Raw genomic sequence first — 25,390 nt, forward strand, 5'->3', positions numbered from 1 at the left:
GTCTGTAGCGACAGCAAACAAGCATTGTTTTGCTTTCCCTGCAGACTTTTTAATAAAGCTTCAAGATGTCATACATTCAGTTTTGCTTTCAAATCTGCATATTCAACAAAAGAGAAATAGAAGAAATTGTATGAAAAAATTCCCCAAACATCAAAATAATGTTAACATTAACATGAATTATATGTAATGAAATTTAGAGAAAAATCTCGGCAACACAATTGTAAATTCATATCTTTATGATTATGTCAAGAATCAGGAACACAAATGGGAAAACATTACACTGCATTTTGGACATTACATTATTTTTAGGAGAAAGAGGTTTAGCATTTAGAAGTAAATGAAAATTTGTTAGGTGATCCCAGAAACTTTGGGAATTTAAGAATTAATGAGTCACTATGATCCCATACTAAAAAAACATTTGGACAACATAAAATAATCTCAATTATCACATAACCGATTGCAAGTATATTATTTATCAGCTGAAAGCCAGAACGAATTTATAGAATGCTGTGCAGATAATGTAAAAAAAGCAATTCTCAAGGAAAGAGCAAAAGCAAAGTATTTTTCAGTAATAGTAGATACAACTCCTGATTCAACTCATATTGAACAGATGGTTTAACACTGGAAAATATGAAATTAAAGAACAGATTTTGAAATTGGTCGATTGCAACCAGAAAATAAGCGTCTCCATAGCGCAATTGGAAGAACGATGGTACATTGCACCCTTCGATTGGAATAGGCCTAAGTTCGATTCTCGTCGTGACGGGAGGAATCTTTATCTGGACGACTTTCAATCGAAGGCGAGTTAGCCGATCTCATACGGAGGTAGCAGGGTTTTTTCTCCCGGAAACTCAGGCTTTTCATCCCGGATACAGACAAATCGGCCCTTCAGAACACACGCAATTTACAGACAAAAAATACTAGTTGTGGTGGTGGAGGTGGGCGGCAGATGGCGTTGATTGAGATAATTCGTAGTAGAGATTGAGATAGTTGTAGGTGTCCTCCCGCGATGAGTCTTCGGACTCCTTGGAGGCGTCAGGAATAATAATAATAATAAAACAGGAGAAGTGACTGCTAACTTAATTTTAAGTACTTTTGAAGAACACAAAATCCCAATAGCTGATTGCCATAGCTAGGATTACGACAATGGAGCCAATATGAATGGTTCTTATAAAGGTGATCCAAGTTTTATTTTGAAAAAAAAAAAAAAAAAAAAAAAATTCTTTGGCAATATATTCTCCCTGTGCTCATCATTCACTGAATCTTTGTGACATACAAGCTGTAGAAGCTTGAATTGAAGCAATTACATGTTTTGGAAATTTTCAAAAATTTTACAATATTTTTAGTTCAAGCCCTCAAAAGATGGGATATTTTAAAAACAAAATATTGGAAGTTCTCCGCACAGTTTATCTAACATGCATTAGTAACATGGCAAGAATAGATGTCATACTGTTCACAACTAATTTAGATGGATTAAAAAAAGAAGTGAAAGAAATTTGATCTTTAAATTTAACTAAAGAAATTTGGACTGATTTTAAAATTACATTCTAATTTACATTAATTCCTTTGAGTGCATAATTTTAGCCAATGTGTGGTTTAAATACTGGTGGCGATAAATTGCAGAAACAAAATTTTACAGGAAATAACTGTGACAGTAGATATTGAAGAAACCAACACCAAAAACTTAATTTTGGACATGAAAGATATTAGAGAAAAGTGGACCACTATTTTCAGTGAATGCAAATTTGTTGCTGAAAATTTTCAAATCGAAATACCTTCCACTAGTCTGTCTGCTAAAAGACGTAATTTTAGAAAAATATCTGCAGTTGAAAACATTCAGGATAGTGATAATTCAGGAATTAATATTGAAGAACACGAAAATTCATGTATTTTACAAAATTCGAGATCTCACACATAGCTAATTTCAGTGAGAATCAATAATTATTATTATGTAACACCTCCAGGGAGTCCAACGACTCACTGAGGGAGGGCACTTACTCTACAACTTTCTCTCTCTCCACCAACTTTCATCATCTACACCAACGCCATCTATGGCCAACCAACCGCCACTAGTATTTTCCCAGACAATCGCAAACACTCATTCCCATGGTGGGATTTGAACCCACAGCCTTTTGGCTGGAAAGCGTATACGCTAGCCACTCGGTCAACCAGGCCGGAAATTTAATTAAATTTAATTAAATTAAAACTATTAAATAAAATAAAAGAATTACATATTGAAACAGTATTTCCCACATTTATATTGCTCTCAAAATATTTTGCTCACTACCTGTATCTGTGGCTCAGGCCTAAAAGGTTATTCAGTGTATTGGCAAGAATTAATTATTATTATTATTCAGGCCTCCAAGGAGTCAAAAGACTCTCCGAGGGAGGTCCTTCCTAAGACAAAGTCTGTCAAGACTCATCGAGGGGAGGTCCCCCCCTGAGAAATACAAAGTCTATCATACCACTCTTTAAACTCACTGACCGTTCTCGCTCCCACCACTCCATCAGGCAATGCATTCCATGGCTCAACCACCCTCCACACAAAGAAACCACTCCTTACCCTCTTGCTCACAGTTTCCTTTCGTAACTTCCAGGGATGACCTCTTGTCATCACTCCTTCCCGCTGATCAACCAAGCGAAAGAACTCCCCAGTGTCAACCCTGTAACCACCTCTCAACAGTTTAAAAGTCTCAATCATATCACCTCTCCTTCTTCTATCCACCAAACTCTGCAGTCCACATTCTCTCAGCCGATCCTCATAACTATCCTTGTACAGTCCTGAAACCATCTTTGTCATCCGTCTTTGTATCCTTTCCACAGTTAATTTATCCCCTTCAAATCCTGGGGACCAAATCTGAGAACAATAGTCCAAGTGTGGTCTGATCAGAGACTTATACAACGGAACGATAACCCTCTTATCTCTGCAGGTCAGTGTCCTTCTCATAATAGCAGCAATCCTCTGTGTTACCTTCACCACCTTTGCGATATGTCCCCTAAACTTCAGGTTTCTATCAATCATCAAACCCAGATCTCGTCTCCCCTACTTCCTCCAGTATAACTCCTCCCATAGAGTATGCAGCATCCCATCGATGTTTCCCAAACCTCAAGACCTTACATTTTGCTGCATTAAACTGACACCCCCCCATTCATTTGCCTATCTATCTAGCTTATTCAAATCCTCTTGCAGGGCTACCACATCTGCACTATTACTAATAATCTTTCCCAGCTTCGCATCATCTGCAAACAAATGAATATCCCCCTGCAATCCACTGGCTATGTCATTGATATAAAAGTTAAACAATATAGGTCCTAGTACTGAGCCCTGTGGGACCCCACTTGTAACCCTCTGCCTCCTGGAAACTGCTCCACCATACACAACTCTCTGATACCTATCAGACAGCCAATCCTGAATCCAGTTGACCAATCTGACATCCAGACCCATGTGCTGCAACTTAAATATCAGCTTATCATGTGGCACCCTGTCAAATGCCTTCGCCAAGTCTAAGAAAATTGCAGTATATGCCTTTCCCTCATCTAATGTTCTTGTAACTTTATTATAAAAGGCTAGCATATTGCTAAAACAAGAGCGTCCTTTCACAAATCCATGTTGATTCTAACAGATAACATCACCCTCATCTGCCCAATGCTGCATACGGTCCCTCACTACTTTCTCCAAGATCTTAACAACTACTGATGACACACAGGCTGGCCTATAATTAGACACTTCCGGTCTGTTACCACCCTTATGCAATGGCACTATCTTACCTTCCTTCCATTCCCTGGGCCAGACTTTCACTGAAAAGCCACGTTAAAGGTACTGTCAATTCCCTAGCACATTCTCTCAAAACTCTTGGCGAAATACCATCCAGTCCCACAGCTTTACTGACATCCAGAGTACTCAGTATCTGAAACACACTCTCCTCCTGTACCTCCAGACCTCGAACCAGTCCTATCCCTCTAGCATTAAAACTGACTCCACTAGGATGAAATACTCCAATAAAGTGTTCATTGAACAATTCCATTATGTCCTCTGCATCAGTCACTCTATTCCCATTTTTATCCCACAATATCATTCTTCCACAGTCATTTCTCCTCCTACTGGCAACATAGCTAAAAAATTCCCTAGGATTTTCTTTGGATCTTAGGGCCAATCTCCTCTCATATTCCAGTTTCGCTTTACCACACTAGTCACTCTTCTGGCCTGTGTCTTATATTCCTCATGCATCTCTTCACCTGTCTCTTTATATCTCTTCCATAGCCTCTTTTTCGCATGCAATTCCTGTTTAATATTGTTTGTCATCCACTTTACTCCAAATTGCGTCCTCTTCTTCACTCGTGGTATACAACTTACCATTACTGATAACAAACATTCTTTCACAATTTCCCACACACTGGTGATATCCCGGCCTTCCAATTCCTCTCTCCATGAAACTTCCCGAAGTTGACGTCTAAGACTATTATAATCACCTGCCTTATAATTCCACATAAGTTCCCATCTCTTTGATACTCCTGCATGTCTATTCATTTTCCAAGTCAACACCATATGGTCACTCTCTCCAACTGGTGGGAGAGACGTCAACTCAGTTATTATCAACTCTTCTGATGCTATAACCAAATCCAAAACTTTTGAACCTCTTGTTCCCTCTGTTACATGTTGCCTAAGACATTTGTCCCTCAAGAATTCTAGAAATTCCATTCCCCTATTGCTACATGCATCTTCCTCTCTCCAATTTATACTACTGAAGTTAAAATCTCCCATAACAATCATTCTTCTTGCACTTGCCAAACTTAGCTGTCTAAACATCTCCTGGTCCCCATCCTCTGTGCTCCTGGGTCTGTAGCAACACCCCACTAAATATCCTGTCTTGCCTACCTCTACCTCACACCATACGCTCTCAAAATCATTTGTCTCACTTCCTTCCAAATTCTCCACTCTTAGAGGACATAGGTCATCACTTATCATAAGCAGCACCCCACCACCACGCTTTCCCCTCCTATCCTGACGAAAAATACTATACCCAGCGACTTCTATTCCTGTTGTTATATCCCCTTCTGTCAACCACGTCTCAGTGATCGCAATAATTTTTGGCCAGGCTGATGCTATCTGCACCACCAATTCCTCTCCCTTATTCCAGATACTCCTGGCATTAGTATAAAGCATATAAATGCCATTGTTTCTATACCCAGCATTATCCCTTCTAGACTCCACTGGGCTCAGTGTTACCTGATGTCGTCCCCCTTCTCCCAAGTATCCATTCCCACAAGAGGCCACCCCTGCTATCATCCTCCCTTTCCTGGGACACACTGACTCTTTCAGAACAGCAATCTCTCCAGATGCCTACGTCCTTCCTCATTCAAATGTAAATGGTCTCTCGCATACCACTCCTCTCTTTCCTCAAACACACTCCAAGCATCCACATATACCAGTCCTCTCTTGTCACACATTCTCGCTATTATGCCATTCAATATCACCGCTCTTCTGCTCAGCTCATCATTATCATACCTAGGCAACACGCACACTATTTTTCCTCTCTCTGTCTACTTCCGTACAGTCTCAAGCAAAAATCTCATATCTCTCGCTACCCGACTTACATTACCACTCAAGTCATTCGTTCCTACCATCGCAATCATCTCATCCACCCTTTCACCTCTCTTAATTGCCATAGCCACCCTTTCTATTGTTCCTCCTGGCAAACACTCCTCACGCATCCTACCACGGATCATTGAGTCGCCATACATTATACCTCTTACCATTCCCTTGCTCCTACTGTTTCCATTCTCTCCTCTTCTTTCATTCCCATACCTCTCGCTTCTACTGTTTCCATTCTCTCCTCTTCTAGCACTCCCATACATCTCTCTCATTCCCTCTCTCCTACTGTTTCCATTTTCTCCACTTCCAGCAATTCCATATCCCTCTCTCATTCTGTCTCTCCTACTACTGTTTCCATCCGCTCGTCTTCTAGCATTCCCATACCTCTCTCTCATTCCATCTCTCCTACCGTTTCCATTCTCTCCTCTTCTAGCACTTCCATATCTCTCTCTCTCTCTCTCATTCCGTCTCTCCTACTGTTTCCATCCTCTTGTCTGCTAGCATTCCCATACCTCTCTCTCATTCCCTCTCTTCTACTGTTTCCATTCTCTCCTCTTCTAGCACCCCCCATACCTCTCACTCATACTCCCTAAATTCTCTCTTTCTCCTACTCTGATTCGCCTTGCATTTATCTCTTCCATTCTCCTAATCTTATCTTTCATACTTCTGTTCTCATTCACAAGACATTCCACCTCCTCTTTCAACTCATCTATCTCCCTCTGCAGGTCAGTCACTCTTAATCTAAATTCACTCTCCCAAACAAAACCATCTCCTAAACTTCCACAGTCACTCACACCTTCCACACTATCAATTATTATTTTCTCATTCTCTCCTATCATACTACTTGTCTTCCTACATTCATTCCCCGTTCCTGGAGCAACAAAGTCGGATATCGATATATCTAATGTACTTATTTCCTCCAACTGCCTGCATTTTGCGCACATACACTCTCCACTCTCTTTAACAAGCCACATATGTAATTCCCGAGACGCATACATGCCGCAAGTACTGCATGCCACAAAGTCCCTTATGATATTGCTAATAATTGAGTTCTTAAATGGCGGAGGACTTGGCGTTACGCCACTTGCGACTGCTGCTGAATCCACCATCATTCCTTACTGCCGAGTAGCGTAATCTTTAATAATTATTCAATTAATAAATAAGAGGGAAAAAAGTACAAACATCAGAACATTTAAGTACTAAATATAATTAAATAAAATGAAATATAACTAAATACAGTAACTTAGCTTCGTTTTGTCTTCCACCATTACGCGTTCGATTCTGACGGTACCAAAATATATTATATCGCGACAGCAACTAACTTCCAAAAAACAACCGCTGAAGTACACTCGTATTCAGAGAAACAATTTAGCACTCAAAAACGTAGAAAAACAGGGAAAAAGTGGACTATTCACCGATTAAAAATCACTTTCTTCTGCACAGCTCAAATTCACCGTGCTACGGCGACGCTAGCGCCCTCATTAAGAATGTGATCTACTTATGTGCCAAAATTATCTCAATAGTCTAGATACTTTGGCTATTCAAACAATATTAGCCAGACAGATTTTGATCATATTATTCAAATGTTCGCATGCAAAAAAACCAGGAAAGTTCTAATATAAATGCAATTATAAATTATATATTTAGTTTAATCCTTTATCCAAGAGTAAGCAAACAAAGTTTGTGCCTGAAGTATCTTCAGGACCGGGGAAACTCATGGCAAAGGTGGAATAAGTTCTCATCACTTTCCTTAGTATCCCGTAATGCAAAGCACATCTCCTTGTGGACATGTATACTGCTACGCATTATGGGAAGGGTAACTACCCAGAGGAAAAAACTTGCAACATAAATGCAATTATTTGTTAACATGTTCGCTGCCAACTACAAGTATACTCGTAGTTGGTAAACCAGCCACACAAGCCAGCTACGAGTATACTCGTATGACGCTTACTGCCGGCAACGAAATTACTGTACTGACCTTGAAGAAGTGAAAATGCTTGGCTTGTGGAGTTAGCATCAAAACTGTGTATTCTCATAGATGGTATATGCTCTGCACAAGCCAACTACGAGTATACTCGTATGACGCTTACCGCCGGCAACGAAATTATCGTACTGACCTTGAAGAAGTGAAATTGCTTGGCGTATGGGAACAGACTATGCCGAAGTAGCGTGGCAGTGAACGTGTTAAACAGTAAATAAAAATAAAAAAATAAATAAATCAGCTAACGCCTTTTGTTCCCTTATAGGGAGTAGGTGAGGCCTTTATACCCTATCTACTCTTAGAGACTGCCGACTCAGTCTCTACTCTTAGAGACTGAGTCGGCAGTTCAATCTCCACCGGTAGCCAATGAGAGATAGCTGGCCCATGTTTATCACTAATTATAGCAGCCACCGATGAAGAGGCTGGCAAACAAGTGCTGCCATCTCTTGGTACCTAACCCTAACAAGATATATTATTGTCTGAAATAATGAGGGTACAATGGTCGATTTTCTTGAGTTTCTGGGAGGAAAAACCCACTCCTGTACACAAAGTTTCCAAAAGTAAGAAATAAATATTAATTGTTGCTACTATATTATTATAAAGTTTATGTGTGCAATTTTGATTTTCTAGTCTGGTATTGTTTATTAATTTTTTTGGTATTAATAAAACAGGAAAGTATAAAAATAATTGTTTTTATTTATTTTGGCAGCCTGCTAAGAGTTTTTTTCCCTAGGCTTGGCATGGCTCTCGATGCCCCTGTCAGACAATGAGAATCATCTACCACTTAGTGATGCCCCACCATAAAGCCCTGGCACTTTCTTTGAGGATGTAATGATTCTATGAAATACTTGCCCATCTTTCATTGCATACAACTTCACTATGTTCTTTCATGGCCCTATCTATCAGTCTTTTCTTCAGATTTTGCATGTGCCTCAAAAGCTTGATTCTTGTTTGTTTTCAAACTTATTCGATTTTACTGATTTTATTATTATATTATTATTGTACAGGCACCTCCATGGAGTCTAAAGACTCATCGTTGAGACCCAATTTATCCACACAATCTATCATACCTCTCCTTGAACACATTAACAGACAAAGTGCTAACAACTGACTTTGACAAATGCTTCCATTCATTCACAATTCTCTAAGTGAAAAAGCTAGTACTCATGCCCAGTACTAACCACACTTTTACCAACTTCCAGGGATGACCTAGCTAAGTACTGAAACATTTCCCCTGCATCAATCCTATAAAACCCTTTAAGTGATTTAATATTCCCTCTTTTTTTTTTTGCCTATCAACCAACTTGGGCAGTCCACACATCAAGGGAATGTTCCACAGACCACTCACCATCTTGGTTGCTCGCCTCTGAATCCTCTTCACCACCAATTCTTCATCCTCAGGAAACCAGATCTGAGACAGTAATCCAGATGTGGACATATCAAGGCCTTATAAAGAGGAATAACTTCCTTATCTCTATGTGTTAGTGTGTTCTTCAATAACTAAGTAATCACATAAACTATCTTAGTAACCTCGGCAAAGTTGGTCGATTGGTAGAGCCTCTGCTACTAATGGCTCACAAAAAGTTAAGCAAGTTTGAGCACGGTTAGTAGTTGAAGGGGTTCAATTGTTCGATGCTGTTGGCACACTCTCCCTCGATGAGTCCTTCAACTCCCTGGAGGTCACATAATAATAACCTCTAAACTTCAACTCTCTGTCGACCACCACCCCTTAATCCCCAGCTTCATCTATTTCCTGAAGTATATTTCTATCAATGTGATACACAACTTGCCATCTATTTATCCCAAAATGCATAACTTTACATTTCTCCACATGAAACTGACACCAATTACCTTTTGCCCATACTGACAGCCTATTTTAATCATCCTGCAAGCTCTCCACATTTAATTCACTATTACTCTACCTAATTTTTCATCATCTGCAAACAACTGAGTATTTCCTTTCTGGTTATTTCCTATATTATTTATGTACAAATTAAAGAGTAGTGGTTCTGGCACTGAACCTTGTGGTATACACCACTAGTCACCAGCTTCTGCCTGGATTCTGCTCCTCAGTACACCACTTTTTGATATCTGCCCCAGCAGCCACCCTCTCATCCACATAACCAGTGTCATATCTATCCCAAATGACATAACAATATTATCATCATCAGACCTCTATGAAGTCAAGAGACTATCATGAGAGGTCTCTCTCTCACACACAGCACATCATACCATGACTTAAATATATTCACTGTATCTACTCACCACCCTTTCAGGCAATGTATTTCAATCACCCACCACTCTTCACACCATGATTTTTGGCCACTTAAAGCTTCCAATATACCAAGCAATGAGAATCATCTATCCCTTAGTGATGCCCTGAAAACTCTGCCCTTTTCTTGTATGTTTCACTCCATGTGAATTTAAAAGCATTTTAGTGCTGCACCGTGGTGGTAGTAATAGTAATGTTCAGAGCACAAGTCCAGTCTAGTTTCCTTTTTTTTTCCTCCAAATTTTTCAAAAACATTCTGGAAAGTTATATTTATTTTCTACCTTGAGATCTCTAATAAGATCTATATCTTCATTTATGTCACTTGCTCTTTCACTGACGAAAGAAAAAAAAAAAGCTCCTTCACCTGGCATTTTCAGAATGAACACACAAATAAAAAGCAATGTTCAATTTTTCCTTTCGAAGTATACCCAAATCAGTCTGTTCAAAACAAATTACCTCTCATTCAAAAAGTTTATGTTCATGTTTGGTGCTAACTATTAAAGCTTTCTCAGTCTTCATCCTTTTCATGTATCATACCATATTGTATACTGTCATACTGCATCATATGAATATTCTATATTAGAATCATCACACATTTATTATTTAAAAGATCACCTTTTCTGATCGTTTTCAGAAGAGCCAACCGGATACATTAACACTCTCCAGTCAAAAGGCTGTGGGTTCGAATCCTGCTTTTGAGAATGGATGGTTGTGATCGTCTGTGAAAATACTAGTGGTGGTAGTAGATGGCATTGGTGTAGATGATGAAGGTAGTTGCAGTGGATGGATTGGTAGAGATGGAGAGTTGTAGAGTAGGTGCCCTCCCTCGATGAATCTTTGGACTCCCTGGAGGTGTTAAGTAATAATAATAATTTAGGTTAATATGGTATTTCTGTAATTCCTCTCATAGTTTTACCTCTTTTCCAGTAACGTTTTATACATTGATGGATACTCACCTTTAATTCTGTTGATGTTATTTCAACAACTGACTATTTGATGAGCCTGGTTCCTTGATAAAGTCAGCTCGTTTGATCCAGAAGGTACGAATTTTTATAACTATATTTTATATAATTGTGTTTTGATTTATGCCAAGAATATAATTTCAGATGGGTCGCAAACTACAAGCCCATACTTATTAATTCACTATTATTATTATTATTAAACAAGACCTCATGGAGTCAAAGACTCATCTAGGAAGTCCTTTTATCTCAAACACATCTCATCATACCATGTCTTAAACACATTCAAACTCCTTGCAGACACCACACTCTCAGGCAAGGCATTCCAATCACTCACAACTCTGCACGAAAAAACCTGCCTCTCACTCCCCTACTCACACCCACTTTATACAATTTCCAGGGATGACCTCTGGTGCTCCCCTGATCTCCCACTATTCTCTGTAGAACTTCTCCACCATTGATCCTATAACAACCCCTTACCAACTTGTAGGTCTCTATCATATCTCCCCTCTTCCTTCTCTCCGCTAGACTCTGCAAATTGCATCTTTTCAATCTTTCCTCATACTCAACATTCCAGAGGTCAGAAACTACCTTGGTCAGTCGCCTTTGGACCCTTTCCAACATCTCTTCATCCTTCTGAAAACCAGGTGACCAAATCTGGGCACAATAGTCCATGTGTGGCCTAATCAAAGCCTTAAACAATGGAACAAAAATCTCCCTACTTCTACACGTCAGTGTCCTCCGCATCATTCCTAAAATTTCCTCTAGTCACCGACTAGATTCAAAAGCAAGTCTTCCTTCGTGCGGTCAAGTGCTCTGGTGTGCAAACGCCATTTCCACTGGGCTACACAGGCTCATATTCAAGTGGATACTTGCTAAAAGTGTGCACCTTTGGAAAAGTGATAATTCAGAAGATTTGGTCTATTCTCTACATTTCTTATAGGATATGTGAAGGAGCTTTAATCCTCAAACACAATAATTTAATTCATTAAGAAATCATCACGATTAATGTTCACTGTTCAATTTGAAACAAAGAGGGTTTCAAAACACTAGCTACTTTAAAAATTTAATGTCAGCATTATAATAAAATGAATTTTTCTAGTTGTATCCCAAACTACTCTGGATATATATTTGTATTAACATTTCATAAAAATAATTGCAAATCAAGCATGTGCTAATGCTTGTTTTCTATAAAACTCTTTAACAACTCTGGACTGATTACTAACATAGCAACTAATTATACTGCAGATGGACAGGACTCCTTATCAACATATCATTTAGTTGCTTATTAAACCCAGTTATGATCCAAGTATTTGTATCCTTGATATTTGAAACAATTTGAAAATAATGACTGTATCAGAAATGAAGCTCTAAATGGAATCTGAAACAATTTAGAATAGTTGCATATCCTCAACAAATCATTTATCTTTTCAATAATATTCATTGGCTAAACAACCATGATATCATGTGCTAAATATATAGGCCTATCTGTGTATCGGGTGTTGTGGTTAAGTTGTTGGAGAAGCTTGTGAGAGCTAGAATCCAGAGTTGGGTTGACAACAATGGTATAATCTTTGATGGACAGCATGGATTTGCTAAAGGGAGGTCGTGTTTTAGTAATCTACTTACTTATTACAATAAAGTGACTGCTTCCTTGGGCAGAGGAGAAGGATACACAGTAATATACTTGGATTTCGCAAAAGCTTTTGATAGAGTGCCTCATGATAAGTTGACAGTCAAACTAGAGCAGATGGGGTTGGATATTAGATTAGTGCATTGGATTGGAGACTGGCTATCTGATAGGTATCAACAAGTTGTGTATGGGGGTGCAATATCCAGGAAAAGGAAAGTCACTAGTGGAGTGCCTCAGGGATCTGTTTTAGGGCCATTACTATTTAACTTGTATATTAATGATATTGGCGAAGATTTGGATGGAGATATTCAGTTGTTTGCAGATGATGCAAAGTTGGGAAGAACCATAAAGAGTAGTGAAGATGTTGTGGCCTTGCAAGAAGACTTGAATAAACTGAGTGATTGGGCAAGCAAATGGGGGTGTGAGTTCAATGTTGCAAAATGTAAGGTTTTAAAATTTGGAAAACAAAGATGGGATGCAGAATTTATGCTTGGTAAGAATATATTGTTGGAAGTAGAGGAAATAAGAGATCTGGGATTGATAGTGGATAAGGATCTAAAATTTAGGGGTCACATCGCCAAAATTGTGAAGACAACACAAAGACTTCTGGGAATGATGAGGAGGACACTGACGTGTAGAAGTAGGGAGATTCTTGTTCCATTGTATAAGGCTTTGATTAGGCCACACATGGACTATTGTGCCCAGATTTGGTCACCTGGTTTTCAGAAGGATGAGGAGATGTTGGAAAGGGTCCAAAGGCGACTGACTAAGGTAGTTTCTGACCTCTGGAATGTCGAGTATGAGGAAAGATTGAAAAGATGTAATTTGCAGAGACTAGTGGAGAGAAGGAAGAGGGGAGATATGATAGAGACCTACAAGTTGGTAAGGGGTTGCTATAGGATCAATGGTGGAGAAGTTCTACAGCGAATAGTGGGAGATCAGGGGAGAACCAGAGGTCATCCCTGGAAACTGTATAAAGAGGGTGTGAGTAGGGGAGTGAGAGGCAGGTTTTTTTCGTGCAGAGTTGTGAATGATTGGAATGCCTTGCCTGAGAGTGTGGTGTCTGCAAGGAGTTTGAATGTGTTTAAGACCCGGTATGATGAGATGTGTGTGAGATAAAAGGACCTCCTAGATGAGTCTTTGACTCCATGAGGTCTTGTTTAATAATAATAATAATAATAATAATAAATGGAAGATTACTAATTACACAAGGATTTAACTTATGATAATATTAAAGTTTATTTGGTTACTCTTGTCATCACTAGTTCTCTCTTTCTCATCTTTTTTTTTTTTCCAACTGACCTGATACTCTTGTTCGGCTGTGCTGAATCTAAGGCAATAGTTAAATCTCTCTCTCTCTCTCTCTCTCTCTGAGTAAATACATACAAATCTGCTTATGTTCCTCCATAGCACAAATGAAAGGGGGAATCTTTATACACTATCTGATTAAAAGTATCCGGACACCTACTCAAAACTACAATAAGACTTTCCAGTAGTGGACATTAATACTGGGTGGACGACCTTTTACTTCTATGACAGTTCTAACTCTGCCGGGGAGACTTTCTACCAGGTGTCAGAACATCTCTGGAGGAACGGCAGACCATTCTTCCTGAAGAGCTGTAGCCAGGGCAGTTCAAGATGTTGGTCATTGGTGTCTGGAACGAAGTTGCCATTTAATTCATCCCAAACATTTTCTGTGGGATTCAGGTCAGGGCTCTGGGCCGGCCAGTCCATTTCTGGACCGTTATTGTCTACAAACCATTCCCTCACAGACCTTGCTTTATGGCAGGTAGCATTATCATGCTGATACAAACAATAGTAATCACCGAAAGATAGAATGCAACGGGTCAAAATGTCCTTGCACCCTTCCACGTTTAGATTTCAATGTAGTGGTATGAGAGGACCAAGTCCATTCCACGAAAAACACCCCCCACCCCCACACACTGTAACACCACCTCCTCCAAATTTCACTGTTGGCACTACACGTGCTTGCAGGAATCGTTCTCCAGGCATTCGCCACACCCAGACCCTCCCATCAGACTGCCACATGTTAAAGCATGAATCATCACTCCAAATCACGTTTCTAGTTGTCCATCCAGTGGCATTGCTCTTTACACCACTGCAGGTAGCGCTTAGCATTCACAAGAGAAATGTGAAGGAGGTGGTGTTACAGTGTGTGTTGGGGGGGGGGGGGTCATGGAATGGACTTGGTCAAGCAGCTGCCCATAAACATATAGTTTATGGACAGCTGCTTGACCATGGAACCCCCATTCCTCTTAACTTTCGACGCACAGTCATGGTGCTGGCTGGACAGTTAGTAGCACTGTCGAACCCCTGGATGATTGTTTCACTTGATGTCTGGTGATTTCCACGAACCACCTTCAATGCTCAACGCCTACCTGACTATGGTTTTGTTGTGGTTGTGCCTTCACGTTTTCACTTCATAATCATGTCACCAACTGTTGACTTGGGCAACTTGAGGAGGGTCGAAATGTCTCTGACAGATTTCTTACTGATGTGGAAACCAACAGCTAGTCCACATTCGAAGTCATGTGAGTTCCCTTGCTCAGTCAAGTGAGCTCCCTTGACCTACCCATTCTGCTCGTACTTCTTATCACTGAACAACACACAGCTCCATGCCTTCTTTTATACTGGTAAGTGAGGGTGTAGTGACATCTAGATGTCAGTTTACGAATTACAGATGGGTGTCCAGATACTTTTGATCAGATATGTATATAATTTTTCAGTTGAAGAATTGGGTTTTTCATCTCACATATAAACAAACTGGCCAGAAAACACAAACACAATTTACAAACAAAAGAACTATCAGGGAGCAGTACATGCCACTGTGAACTGATAAAGAATAGATTGAAAATTGAGTAACGTGTGTACAGTGTTGTGTCCTTCCACAATGAGTCCTTGCAGGTATTATTTAATAATAATAATTCAATAAAATTAAAATGGAATAAAAAACATTGTGACTAAGTGAGATGCTGATTTAAGTAAATTATCAAATAATGAGATTGTATCTAAACTAATAATATGTAAACATTTTAACAAAAAAACTAAAAAGTTAAATACCTTGTGTTGGCTTGTTAAATCCTTTCCTTTTATTATATGTTGAGAGCATATTCTTAGTAGCTTCATCACAATGTATATATGCTCTGTATACTTGAGCTACACATCCTGACCCAACTGGGTTTTTATCCAAGTCAATAAATATATTTTGCCACAGATTACCATATGACTGTGTCATGATTTTAACAGTCTCTTTCCAGGAGTGCGGTTTTGTGTTATGTTGTAAGACTGAAAAGTTATCGCATATCTCTGCAGAAAATAGATCTCTTCGTGTACTAGCCCATTGTCCAAGTTTAATTAACACTGGTCCACCTAGCTGTACAGTATTCAGGAAAAGCTTCCACCACAAACTTTTTATCCTTCTGTGTAGTAAAGCAAATGGGTACAATAATAACGGAGGAAGAAAGAGGATAATAATTCCTAAACATCGGATTAGTAGTAATGAACCAAAACCTACATGTTTACATAAATTGACAATATTCTGCAGTAAAGATACTGCACTTACAGAATGTTCAGTTCTTTTCTGGAATAAATGCTCTGAATGTAGAGTGACTACATGATTACTAGAAGCAACACAGTGAATAAAATTGTAGAGTGGAAAATACAGAATTTTTTTATGTTCGCAAGAAATAGTTTTTGAGTGTTTCTTTATGTTAGACAACATTACTTGCCTTATTAAAACAAGCTTCTTCCTACATGTCCTAAACATTGCTAAGTATGTTTACTGATTTGCATTTATTTTCATTATTGCAACTAGTAGCATTTGATTTAACATATATTTGTATGCGCAAACTGATACATATCATTTGATATAATAATCATTACATAAGTTATTACTATTAATACACGCTAAACAGATTACATTTTTCTCCCCTTATAATTTAATTAGTTATTTAAAAAATGATCTTGAGATAACTTCGCGATAGATATTTCAAACTTTGTATTGCACAAAAACTAAGGAGACACTGCAATTTTATCTCTATTTTACTTTCCTTATTAATGTAATAAATGCCTACATTTAATAGTTGTGATTTTTGGTAACTTTATCCTGAAATTATTTTCATTCGAAATTGCTTAATACTGTATAAAACTACTTCTTGGTATACTACGAACTTTTTAACGTACTTCTACGAAATTAGCTGCTTCTAATAACTCAAAAAAAAAAAATCCGATGGGATTTCAAAATAAATAAACAGTTTATTTAATACACTGCAAACAATGGTTACACATGAGGTATAAGCAATCCATAACACAAACTCATCAGAAATTTTTCTTTAAGACTCAAGAGAAAACTCATAAAAATCTACTCAGGAAGTACATTAGATCTCCTAAAGAATGAATAACACAAAACCTTCAGGTTATAACGGCAACACATAACCTAAAGTCAAACTTTCCGTACGTTTTGTTTACTATTAAATGAAACAGCTGAACTTCAAAAACATAAGCGCCTCTATTATTCCCAACTGAAGGAATATTCTATAAAAAATAAATATCTTGTAATGTGTTGCAGTTATTAAGAAAAATAAATTAGCTTTCCTAAGGAAATTCCTAAATTAAGCTGCACTGTGAAACAAAATTTGTATCGCATTTAAAAAGTTTCAAATAATAATAATAATAATAATAATAATAATAATAATAATAATAAAATTCATTTTAAAACAAATTTCGTTAAAAGCTAATTATACAAATAACTTTTGGGAATTTCCCAGAAATAATACCTATAACAACTTTTGTTTTTAAAATAAATTTTTTAAAGGAAAACAAAAAGGGGGCCATTTTTTAGTTACAAAAAATAAACAAATTTATCTTTACTCTTAAATTCCATCTTCAAATGAGCATTACTTTTATTCTAAAGTGGGGTGTCCATTCCTCTCTTTTTCGCGAAAATTGTCCCACCATCCCGAGACTTTCTTTCAGAATACTAATTTCAAACCTGAAATGTTTTCATGTAACATTCATACAGCTGTTGAGAAATAAAGTGTTATTATATTCTGATAAATAGTAAGTCATATATTGATTTATTTCTATGATATCAAAATGTTAAGCCGTTGTCTTGTCCGAGCCAACCAGGCAAGAGCCAACAGCGATATTATGCTGTTGCACATGATGAAATCACCGTGTTTTTACGCAGTGTTTTTATTATTGCAATGCCAGTTAACTTTCAACAATTGACCATTGACGTTACTGACAGGATGGGTGAAGCACAAGTGCTTTTCATATTCCCCTTTATCTGTAATGAGAGTTATATGGGAATGGGAGATTTGTGAGCAATTAAGCTCGCCCTCTGAGGGCAGTAATGTTAGCTATGATCGGTTGAGAGAAGAATAGCCTTCGGTCTTTTGTGTTTGTAGTAATCAGTCTCATTGTAATTGACAGCTTGCACAATTAGTGGGTTTGAATGTGAACTTGACTTCACGAAGAATTTTTCTGCAAGATGACGAAGAAGGGAGGAGATGTATGGAGTGCCGGTTTCTCGGTGAATTTGTGAATTTCTGATGAACCACAGTGCATCCAGGATCATCCTAAGGCATTTGTTTTGGATTCTCTGTAATTTTGAAATGTTTGATCTTAAAGTGTGACTCCATGCTGGTGAGGCGTAGGTAATGACTGGACGTATTACCATCCGGTAAAGAAGCAATTTATTATGTAGATTCAATTTGCTCTTGCGGTTGATCAATGGGTAGAGCTGAGCTATGACTTTGGAAGATTTGGAGCAAACGAGATTGATGTGTTTGTTGAAAAGGAGTTTCTTATCCATCAATACCCCAAGATATTTGGTCTCTGAATGCCATGGGATCTTTTGACCAGAGAGCAGGATGTCTTCTTTGTTGCAGATCTTTCTTCTTGAAAACATCATGGCTGAGCTTTTGAGGGGGTTTACTTGAATTCTCCAGTTGGTGAACCAGTTTACTAGCTCATTGATACTTCCTTGGAGTCTAGTGATTGCTAGGTGACGGCTGAGCGATCTAGCTAGAATAGCGGTGTCGTCGGCATAAAGAGCCGTAGTAGTTGTTTTTGGGGGTGAGAGGAATATCTGCCATATAAGTTGTGAAAAGTATTGGGGTCAGAAGAGAACCTTGAGGTACTCCCGCCAGGATTTTGCGCCTTGAAGAAACAATTCCGTTGAGTTTTACTTGCATGTATCTTTCATTGTTATATGAATATATGAGTTTCACTAGTTTAATTGGGATATTATTTTCAATTAGTTTGAAGATAAGGCCTTGATGCCAGACCTTATCAAAGGCCTTGGCAACGTCCAAAAATACAGCAGCAGCAGTATGAAGGTGCCAGTTAAAGCCATGAGCGATATGTTCTGTTAGTCGGTGAATTTGTTGCACTGTGTTGTGAGCTTTGCGAAACCCAAATTGTTCATTTGGGATTATTTTCTGTTGGTCCACTGCTGATTGTAGTCTTGATAGGATGACCTTTTCTATTACTTTGCCAAGACAGGAAAGAAGACTGATGGGCCTGTAGCTTTGGGGAAGTTGTGGGTTATTACCAGGTTTTTTCAGAGGTATAATGTCCGCGATTTTCCAATCAGAGGGAAAGTATTGGAATCTTAAAATGGAATTGGTAATATTAACTAGATGAATTATGGCTTTCCGTGGGAGTAGCTTTATTATTCTATTGGTAATGCCGTCAGCGCCGGGGTCCTTTTTATTCTTCATATGGGAAATGATATTTATTATTTCTGTTGGAGATGTGGGGGTGATGGTTTCTGAATCATCCTTAGGCTGACTTAGTGCATTTCTAACTTTACGATGAACTTTGTAAATAAGATTGATATTTAAGTTTGCATAAGATGGGCTGCTTTGATTTTCCAGATTGTCAATTAGGTCTTCTGCTTTTTCTTCATCCGTGTGTGCAACTCCAAGATTGGTCTTTAAAGGGGGAAGTGGTTGTCTTTTGGTACGAAGAGATTTTACAAACTTCCACATGGAGTTATCTTCTGGGTTGATTTCCTTCAGTTTGGTTTCCCATTTGGAGTTACTGTGGACCTGGAGGGCTTCTCGAACCTGTCTGTTCAAAGTATTTAAGGTTGCTTTGTCCTGCGGGGCTGGTGTTGTGATATCGCTTTCTGGCCTTGTTTTTGGCTCTAATCAGGTCCATTATCTCTTCTGGGATCCAGTTAGGAGCGTGGAAGACAATAGTTTGAGTGACTGATGCTATTGCTGTGTTGATTTGCCTAGTTAAATTGTTCACAGCTTGATCTATTTCTTCTTTTTTACGAATGATAGGGGGAGGACCGATGTGGATTGGAAGAACCTTAGAGAGCTTGTCCCATGGTATGAAAGAATGATGGGGAGAGAGCTGGTCTTGAAGTCCTAACCCGAGTAGGATGGGATTATGATCTGACTTAAGCTCTTCTACTGTCTCCAGCTGGCATTGATATTTGATGTTTCTGAGGATAACTATGTCTAATACATCAGAACTTCCTGATGGGCTGTAGTGGGTGGGCTCAGTGGGTCCAGCTACTATTGATGAGTTGAGTAATGTGTAGTTGTATAAGGTACGGCCTTTGGTGTTGATTGACGAACTGAACAAGGCCGTATGTTTGGAGTTAAGGTCTCCAGCTATAATTATGGAATCCGTGGGGCCGAGGATGGAGTCTAAGTCTGCTGTCAATAGTGGAATACTGGGAGGATTGTACGCTGCATAGATTTTGAGTTTACCAGCGTTATTAGTGTGCACCTAATAACGCTGGCTTAAATAAGTTTTGATAAAAATAGCTGTTCCGCCTCCACTAGAGTTAAGTCTGTCTGTCCTGTATAAAATATAACCTCTTAGTTTTGGATTGTTTGATGGTCTGAGGTGGGATTCACTGATCAAGATTATGTCTGGATTGTATCTTTTTGCAAATTCTTGCAGCTCGAGAATTTTGTTTGTTAAGCCATTGGCATTCCATGCTGTTATCATGAGAGAATTTGGTTTAAATTTTTTAAACATTATAGAGAGCTGTTAATATGGATTGGGTTTCTAGGCAGAATCTTTTTCTGGAGGATGGTGAGGTGCTTGCTTTGCTGAATTCATGCAGCATTGTTGCAAGTGACGATGTTAAAGCTGATGTGAGATTAGAGCTTGTTCGCTCTTGCGATGAAGTCTGGGTTCTTACCGCTTCCGCATATGATTTGGACATGGTTGAGGGTCGAGTACCTTCCTGTGTTGTCGAATGTGAGGTAATATGATCTGGAGGGCAAACTGCTTGGATGTGCATTGTATCATTTCTTGGAGGAGCGTGGTTACTTCTTAATGATCCACGGTTTTTTGGATGGAAAAGGCAACCCTTGTAATTAGAGGGGTGTGGTCCTCTACAGTTGGCACAACAGGCAGGTGTCGACCTGGGTTTGGTGCAGGAGTTGGTTTGATGACCCTCAAACCCCATTTTAGTTTGATGAACCTCAAACTAAAATGGGGCAAATAGATGCCCCATTTTAGGCATCTATATGCAGCTCTGCACAGTTTTTGGGCATGCCCGAACCTCTGGCATCTGTGGCACTGCCCTGCCAATGCCTTCTTCCTTAGAGGTTCGGTTGTGATTTTAAGCTTACAGATGTCCGTTACTTCATAGATGCTTTTTTTGTGTGTTGGAGATTTCGACCAACACCAGTGGCATTGGTGTTTTATTTGACCTCAACATTCTACTGACTTTGGTTGGAGTCAGTCCTTGATTGATGGAGTCAGCTGTGATCTCATCAGTTGTGATGCCTTCAGCCACTCCTCTTAGAACTACCTTTAAGTTCTCGCTTGCTAGCGCAAATGTGTGGAAGGGTAGTTTTGAGTTGTCAAACATTTTCGTCATCAAGCGATAATCAGTGACAGTGGTAGGGTGGATCTTTACACCCTCGTCAGTATTTCTTGCCCAGGAAAAATTGATATTATGTTCTCCTAGGGATCTTGAGACTGAGGTCCATTTGTCTTTATCTCGAAGGGTAACTGGAGGGACCTTTTCTTTTCTGTCTTGGGAGATCTGATTTTGTTGAGTTGTTACATTATCTTCCAATTCACCTCCCGATGTTCTTCGTCTTTTATTAGATTGTTCCTCATGAGAACAATCGAACTGTCCGGGAATCTTTGTAGGTAGAACAGGTGTAATGTCCTCTTCTATGTCCAAATCATCATCTTCAGTGTCATTTGCTTGAGTGAAGAGATTCAAGCAACCAGGATAGTCTGTATCAAATTTCTTAAGGATGAATTTGAGAATGTCAAGTGACATATCTTTGTTTAGCTGTTGAATGGCGTCCTTGATATCGTTTACATTCTCCATTCTTGTGTACCAAATATTAAGATATATTTCGGATAGGTATGATGGCGAATAGAACGAGCTAGGGCCAGAAAATTGTATCAGAAGTTAAATTCTTACCTTCTATTCCGCAAACAAAGCAGATTCACAATATCTAAAACTCACTAATCACCACTGAAATCAAAAAACATTCTTCGCAACAACAACCATCATGCGAGACTACTATGCGAGCCGCCATCTTTGCTAATATCCAATAATCAAATAAATCAGTTGACTTTCAAAGTATTTTTGTGAAAATTTATAATTTTCACATATCTACCCTAAATGGTTTACAACTAAAATCCTTTTGCGACTCTGTTAATGAAGAATATAAAATTATATTAGGACATAGTATAGCACACTAATTATCTTTAAATTAAAGATACCAAGAAATTATATACTTGATTTAATCTTTTATCCAAGTGTAAGCAAACAAAGTTTGCACCTGAAGTATTTTCAGGACTGTTGCAACTCGTATAAAGTTGATGACTTCACATCGCTTGCCTTACAGGCATTTATAAAGTTATGCTTTATGGAAAGGGTTCGCTACCGACCGGTTTCGACCTTTCGACCCTTCCCATAATGCATAGCATTATACATGTCTTGACGGACATGTGCTTTGCATTATGGGATACTAAGGCAAGTGATGTCATTATCTCCTTTATACGAGTTGCCCCAGTCCTGAAAATACTTCAGGTGCAATCTTTGTTTGCTTACACTTGGATAAAGGATTAAATTAAGTATATAATTTCCTGGTATCTATAATTTATAGTATAACCAAGTAAAAATATTCCAACACTATTTATCTTTATTGTCTGCTTTTGAAAGTAGACTGTTTTTTAAAGAACATAAAACGTATTTTTCTTCTATCGATTAATTCACGACCATATATGCACAGCCTGCCTGGTTGTCCGAGTGTTAGTGTTTCCACTCTCCAGTCAAATGGCTGCAGGTTCGAATCCCACAATGGATATGGATGTTTGTCATTGTCTGCGAAAATACTAGTGGTGATGGTCGGCGGTAGATGGCGTTGGTGTATTATAGATGATGAAAGTAGTTAGTGTGTGGTGGAGATGGAGAGTTGTAAGTCGGTACCCTCTCTCGATGAGTCTTTGGACTCCCTGGAAGTGTCATGTAATAATAATAATAATACGTGGACTGTTCAATAAGTAATAAGACTAATTTTACTGTCGCGAAACCACTCATCACAATATTAATTTCTGTGGAATAAAAAATGTTGCTGTCTGTATTAACAAAAGAGGTTGATAGATGGTGTATACGGGCTGATGTGTCAGAGTGTCACGTGACTAAACGCAAGCTTGTTTCGGCGCGCCTGCGAGGCGCGACCAGTCTTCGAAATGGAAGCGTCCTTGGAACAGCGTTATGCGATTAAATTTTGTGTGCGCTTGCAAAAATCGGCATCGGACACTTTTAACATGATACGCGAAGCTTTCCACGATGAAGCAATGTCGAGGGCAAGTGTTTTTTGCTGGCATATAACTGTTAAGGAAGGAAAGCAAAATGTGAAAGATCTTGAACGTGAGGGAAGACCTTAAACGTCCATTACAGAGACAATGATCAACACAGCAGCGATTGTCATCAAGCGTCAAAAGGAAGCGTCCACTGCTGAAGAATGGCTTCTTATTGCACCGCGATAATGCAAGGCCACATATTGCTGGTTGTGTAGTGGACGTTTTGCAGAAAAACAACACAGATATCCTACCACACCCTCTATACAGTCCTGATCTCGCACCGTGCGATTTCTGGCTGTTTCCTCAGCTCAAGAAACCACTAAGAGGCCACCATTTCGAAAGCAACAAAGCATGTGTAAAAGCTGCGGAGGCGGTTTTGAAAGAACTCTCAAAAAACGGACTCTCACATGTGTTTAAGAAGTGGAATCAACGTTGGGACAAATGCATCGAGTCTCACGGTAGTTACTTCGAAAAAGACCATGTAAATGATGACGATTAAAGGTAATCTGTTTTCTGTATAAATATAGTCTTATTACTTATTGAACAGTCTACGTATAAACTATTATTATTAATGCAATCAATGATTATTAATTTTGATGTTATCAATTATCATTAATTTATTTATTATCAATGTTAATTAATAATTAATCAATCATTAATAATGAAAAAATTGTAAACTTAGTCAACCGGAACTATAAATTACCAGCTCCAGTAACTATTATTAATACATTATGCAAAAAAAAAGGAAAATTTGTATGAATTTCATTGTTATAAAAAAAGAACAATTTATTATGACCTTTTTTCTTGACCACTAGTATTAATAAATTAAAGACTAAATTTGGTATGTTAGTCAAGTAAATAACTGTTTAATATCCGTCATGTTTCACTGACTAATATCTGTCAGCATTTTCAGGGATACACTGGTAAGCAATGGAAAGTAACAAAAACAAGGAAACTGACAATTCTAAAAATTATATAAAGTTATCACTGTGCATGATACAAATACGCGTGTCGAAAGTACAATTTTATTTGTTGAGATATTTGTTGTAATTTTCATGAAAGTTCATTTCTTTTTGGTTATATTATTTAATAAGAGTTCTCCACATATCTAGTACGATTAGGCCTTGATTCTTATTTAAGTTACCTGTTGAACGGGAGACTGTAGCAGCTTCTTTGAATGGTCTGGAATGGTAGTTCTCTTCTATGTAGGGCATGTGACTCATATCCCATACAATATTATGGTTGGTACAGGCGAAGTGGGAAGAAAGTCCTGATATATCTTGTCTGTTAAAAGAAGAAAGTCCTGATATATCCTGTCTGTTATTCCTTACATAGCCTATGTGTTCTTTCTTTCTTTCTTGTTTCAAAACTTCTAGATGCCTCTCCGATGTAATTGATGCCGCATTAGGTATGTTAACGACATCTTCATCATTTGGAATCACAAATAAAGAAGAATTAATGGATTATCTAAACAAAATTAATTGCTTCCACAACACTATCAAGTTCACATTGGAACTAGAAAAATATAATAAACTTCCATTCCTAGACGTCCTGATTAAGAAACAAACTGACAATAGCATCAACCTGTCGGTATATAGTAAACTTTCCAACACTGGACGCTACCTCCATTTCGACTCGTCTCACCACATATCCCAGAAACTCAGCATTATTCATATGCTTAAAAAAGAGCAATGCAGTGTACCACAGACCCTGGCCACTTACTAGAAGAATTAATGAAAATATCCAGAGATATATCCCTAAATGGCTACCCTACAAGACTCATCAACAAGATTCTCTTCAATGACATACCACAAAGACAACGAGATGAAACCCAATACATCAGCTCTATAACAATGCCATTGTTAGTACCATATCCAAAAATTAGCACTTCTAAAACCATATAATATCAGAGTAATCTTCAAACCTATGAAGACCATTCAAAAGTTTATAAGATCCCCGAAAGATAGCCATCCTTTCTACAAATACTCTGGAGTTTACAGCATACCCTGTTCATGTGGCATCGTTTACATCGGATAGACATCTAGAAGTTTCGAAACAAGAAAGAAAGAACACATAGGCTATGTAAGGAATAACAGACAAGATATATCAGGACTTTCTTCCC

General features: G+C 38.4%; 1 protein-coding gene across 2 annotated transcripts in view; it reads right to left on the reverse strand.

The window, feature by feature from the left end:
- The window catches only part of LOC150104195 (putative aarF domain-containing protein kinase 2), a 176,937-nt gene extending 160,032 nt beyond the window's left edge, over positions 1-16,905 (reverse strand). For both annotated transcript variants that reach the window (XM_090396824.1, XM_090396823.1), the window contains exon 1: positions 15,520-16,905. In XM_090396824.1, coding sequence (XP_090252950.1) covers positions 15,520-16,225 — 706 coding nt within the window. In that variant the 5' untranslated portion in view covers positions 16,226-16,905. The remainder of the gene's footprint in view (positions 1-15,519) is intronic.
- Positions 16,906-25,390: the final 8,485 nt, after the last annotated feature.

The sequence above is a fragment of the Typopeltis vanoorti genome, chromosome 8 (genome assembly GCF_054136105.1).
Source record: "Typopeltis vanoorti isolate ZY-2024b chromosome 8, IOZ_Tvanoo_1.0, whole genome shotgun sequence".
Taxonomy (NCBI): domain Eukaryota; kingdom Metazoa; phylum Arthropoda; class Arachnida; order Uropygi; family Thelyphonidae; genus Typopeltis; species Typopeltis vanoorti.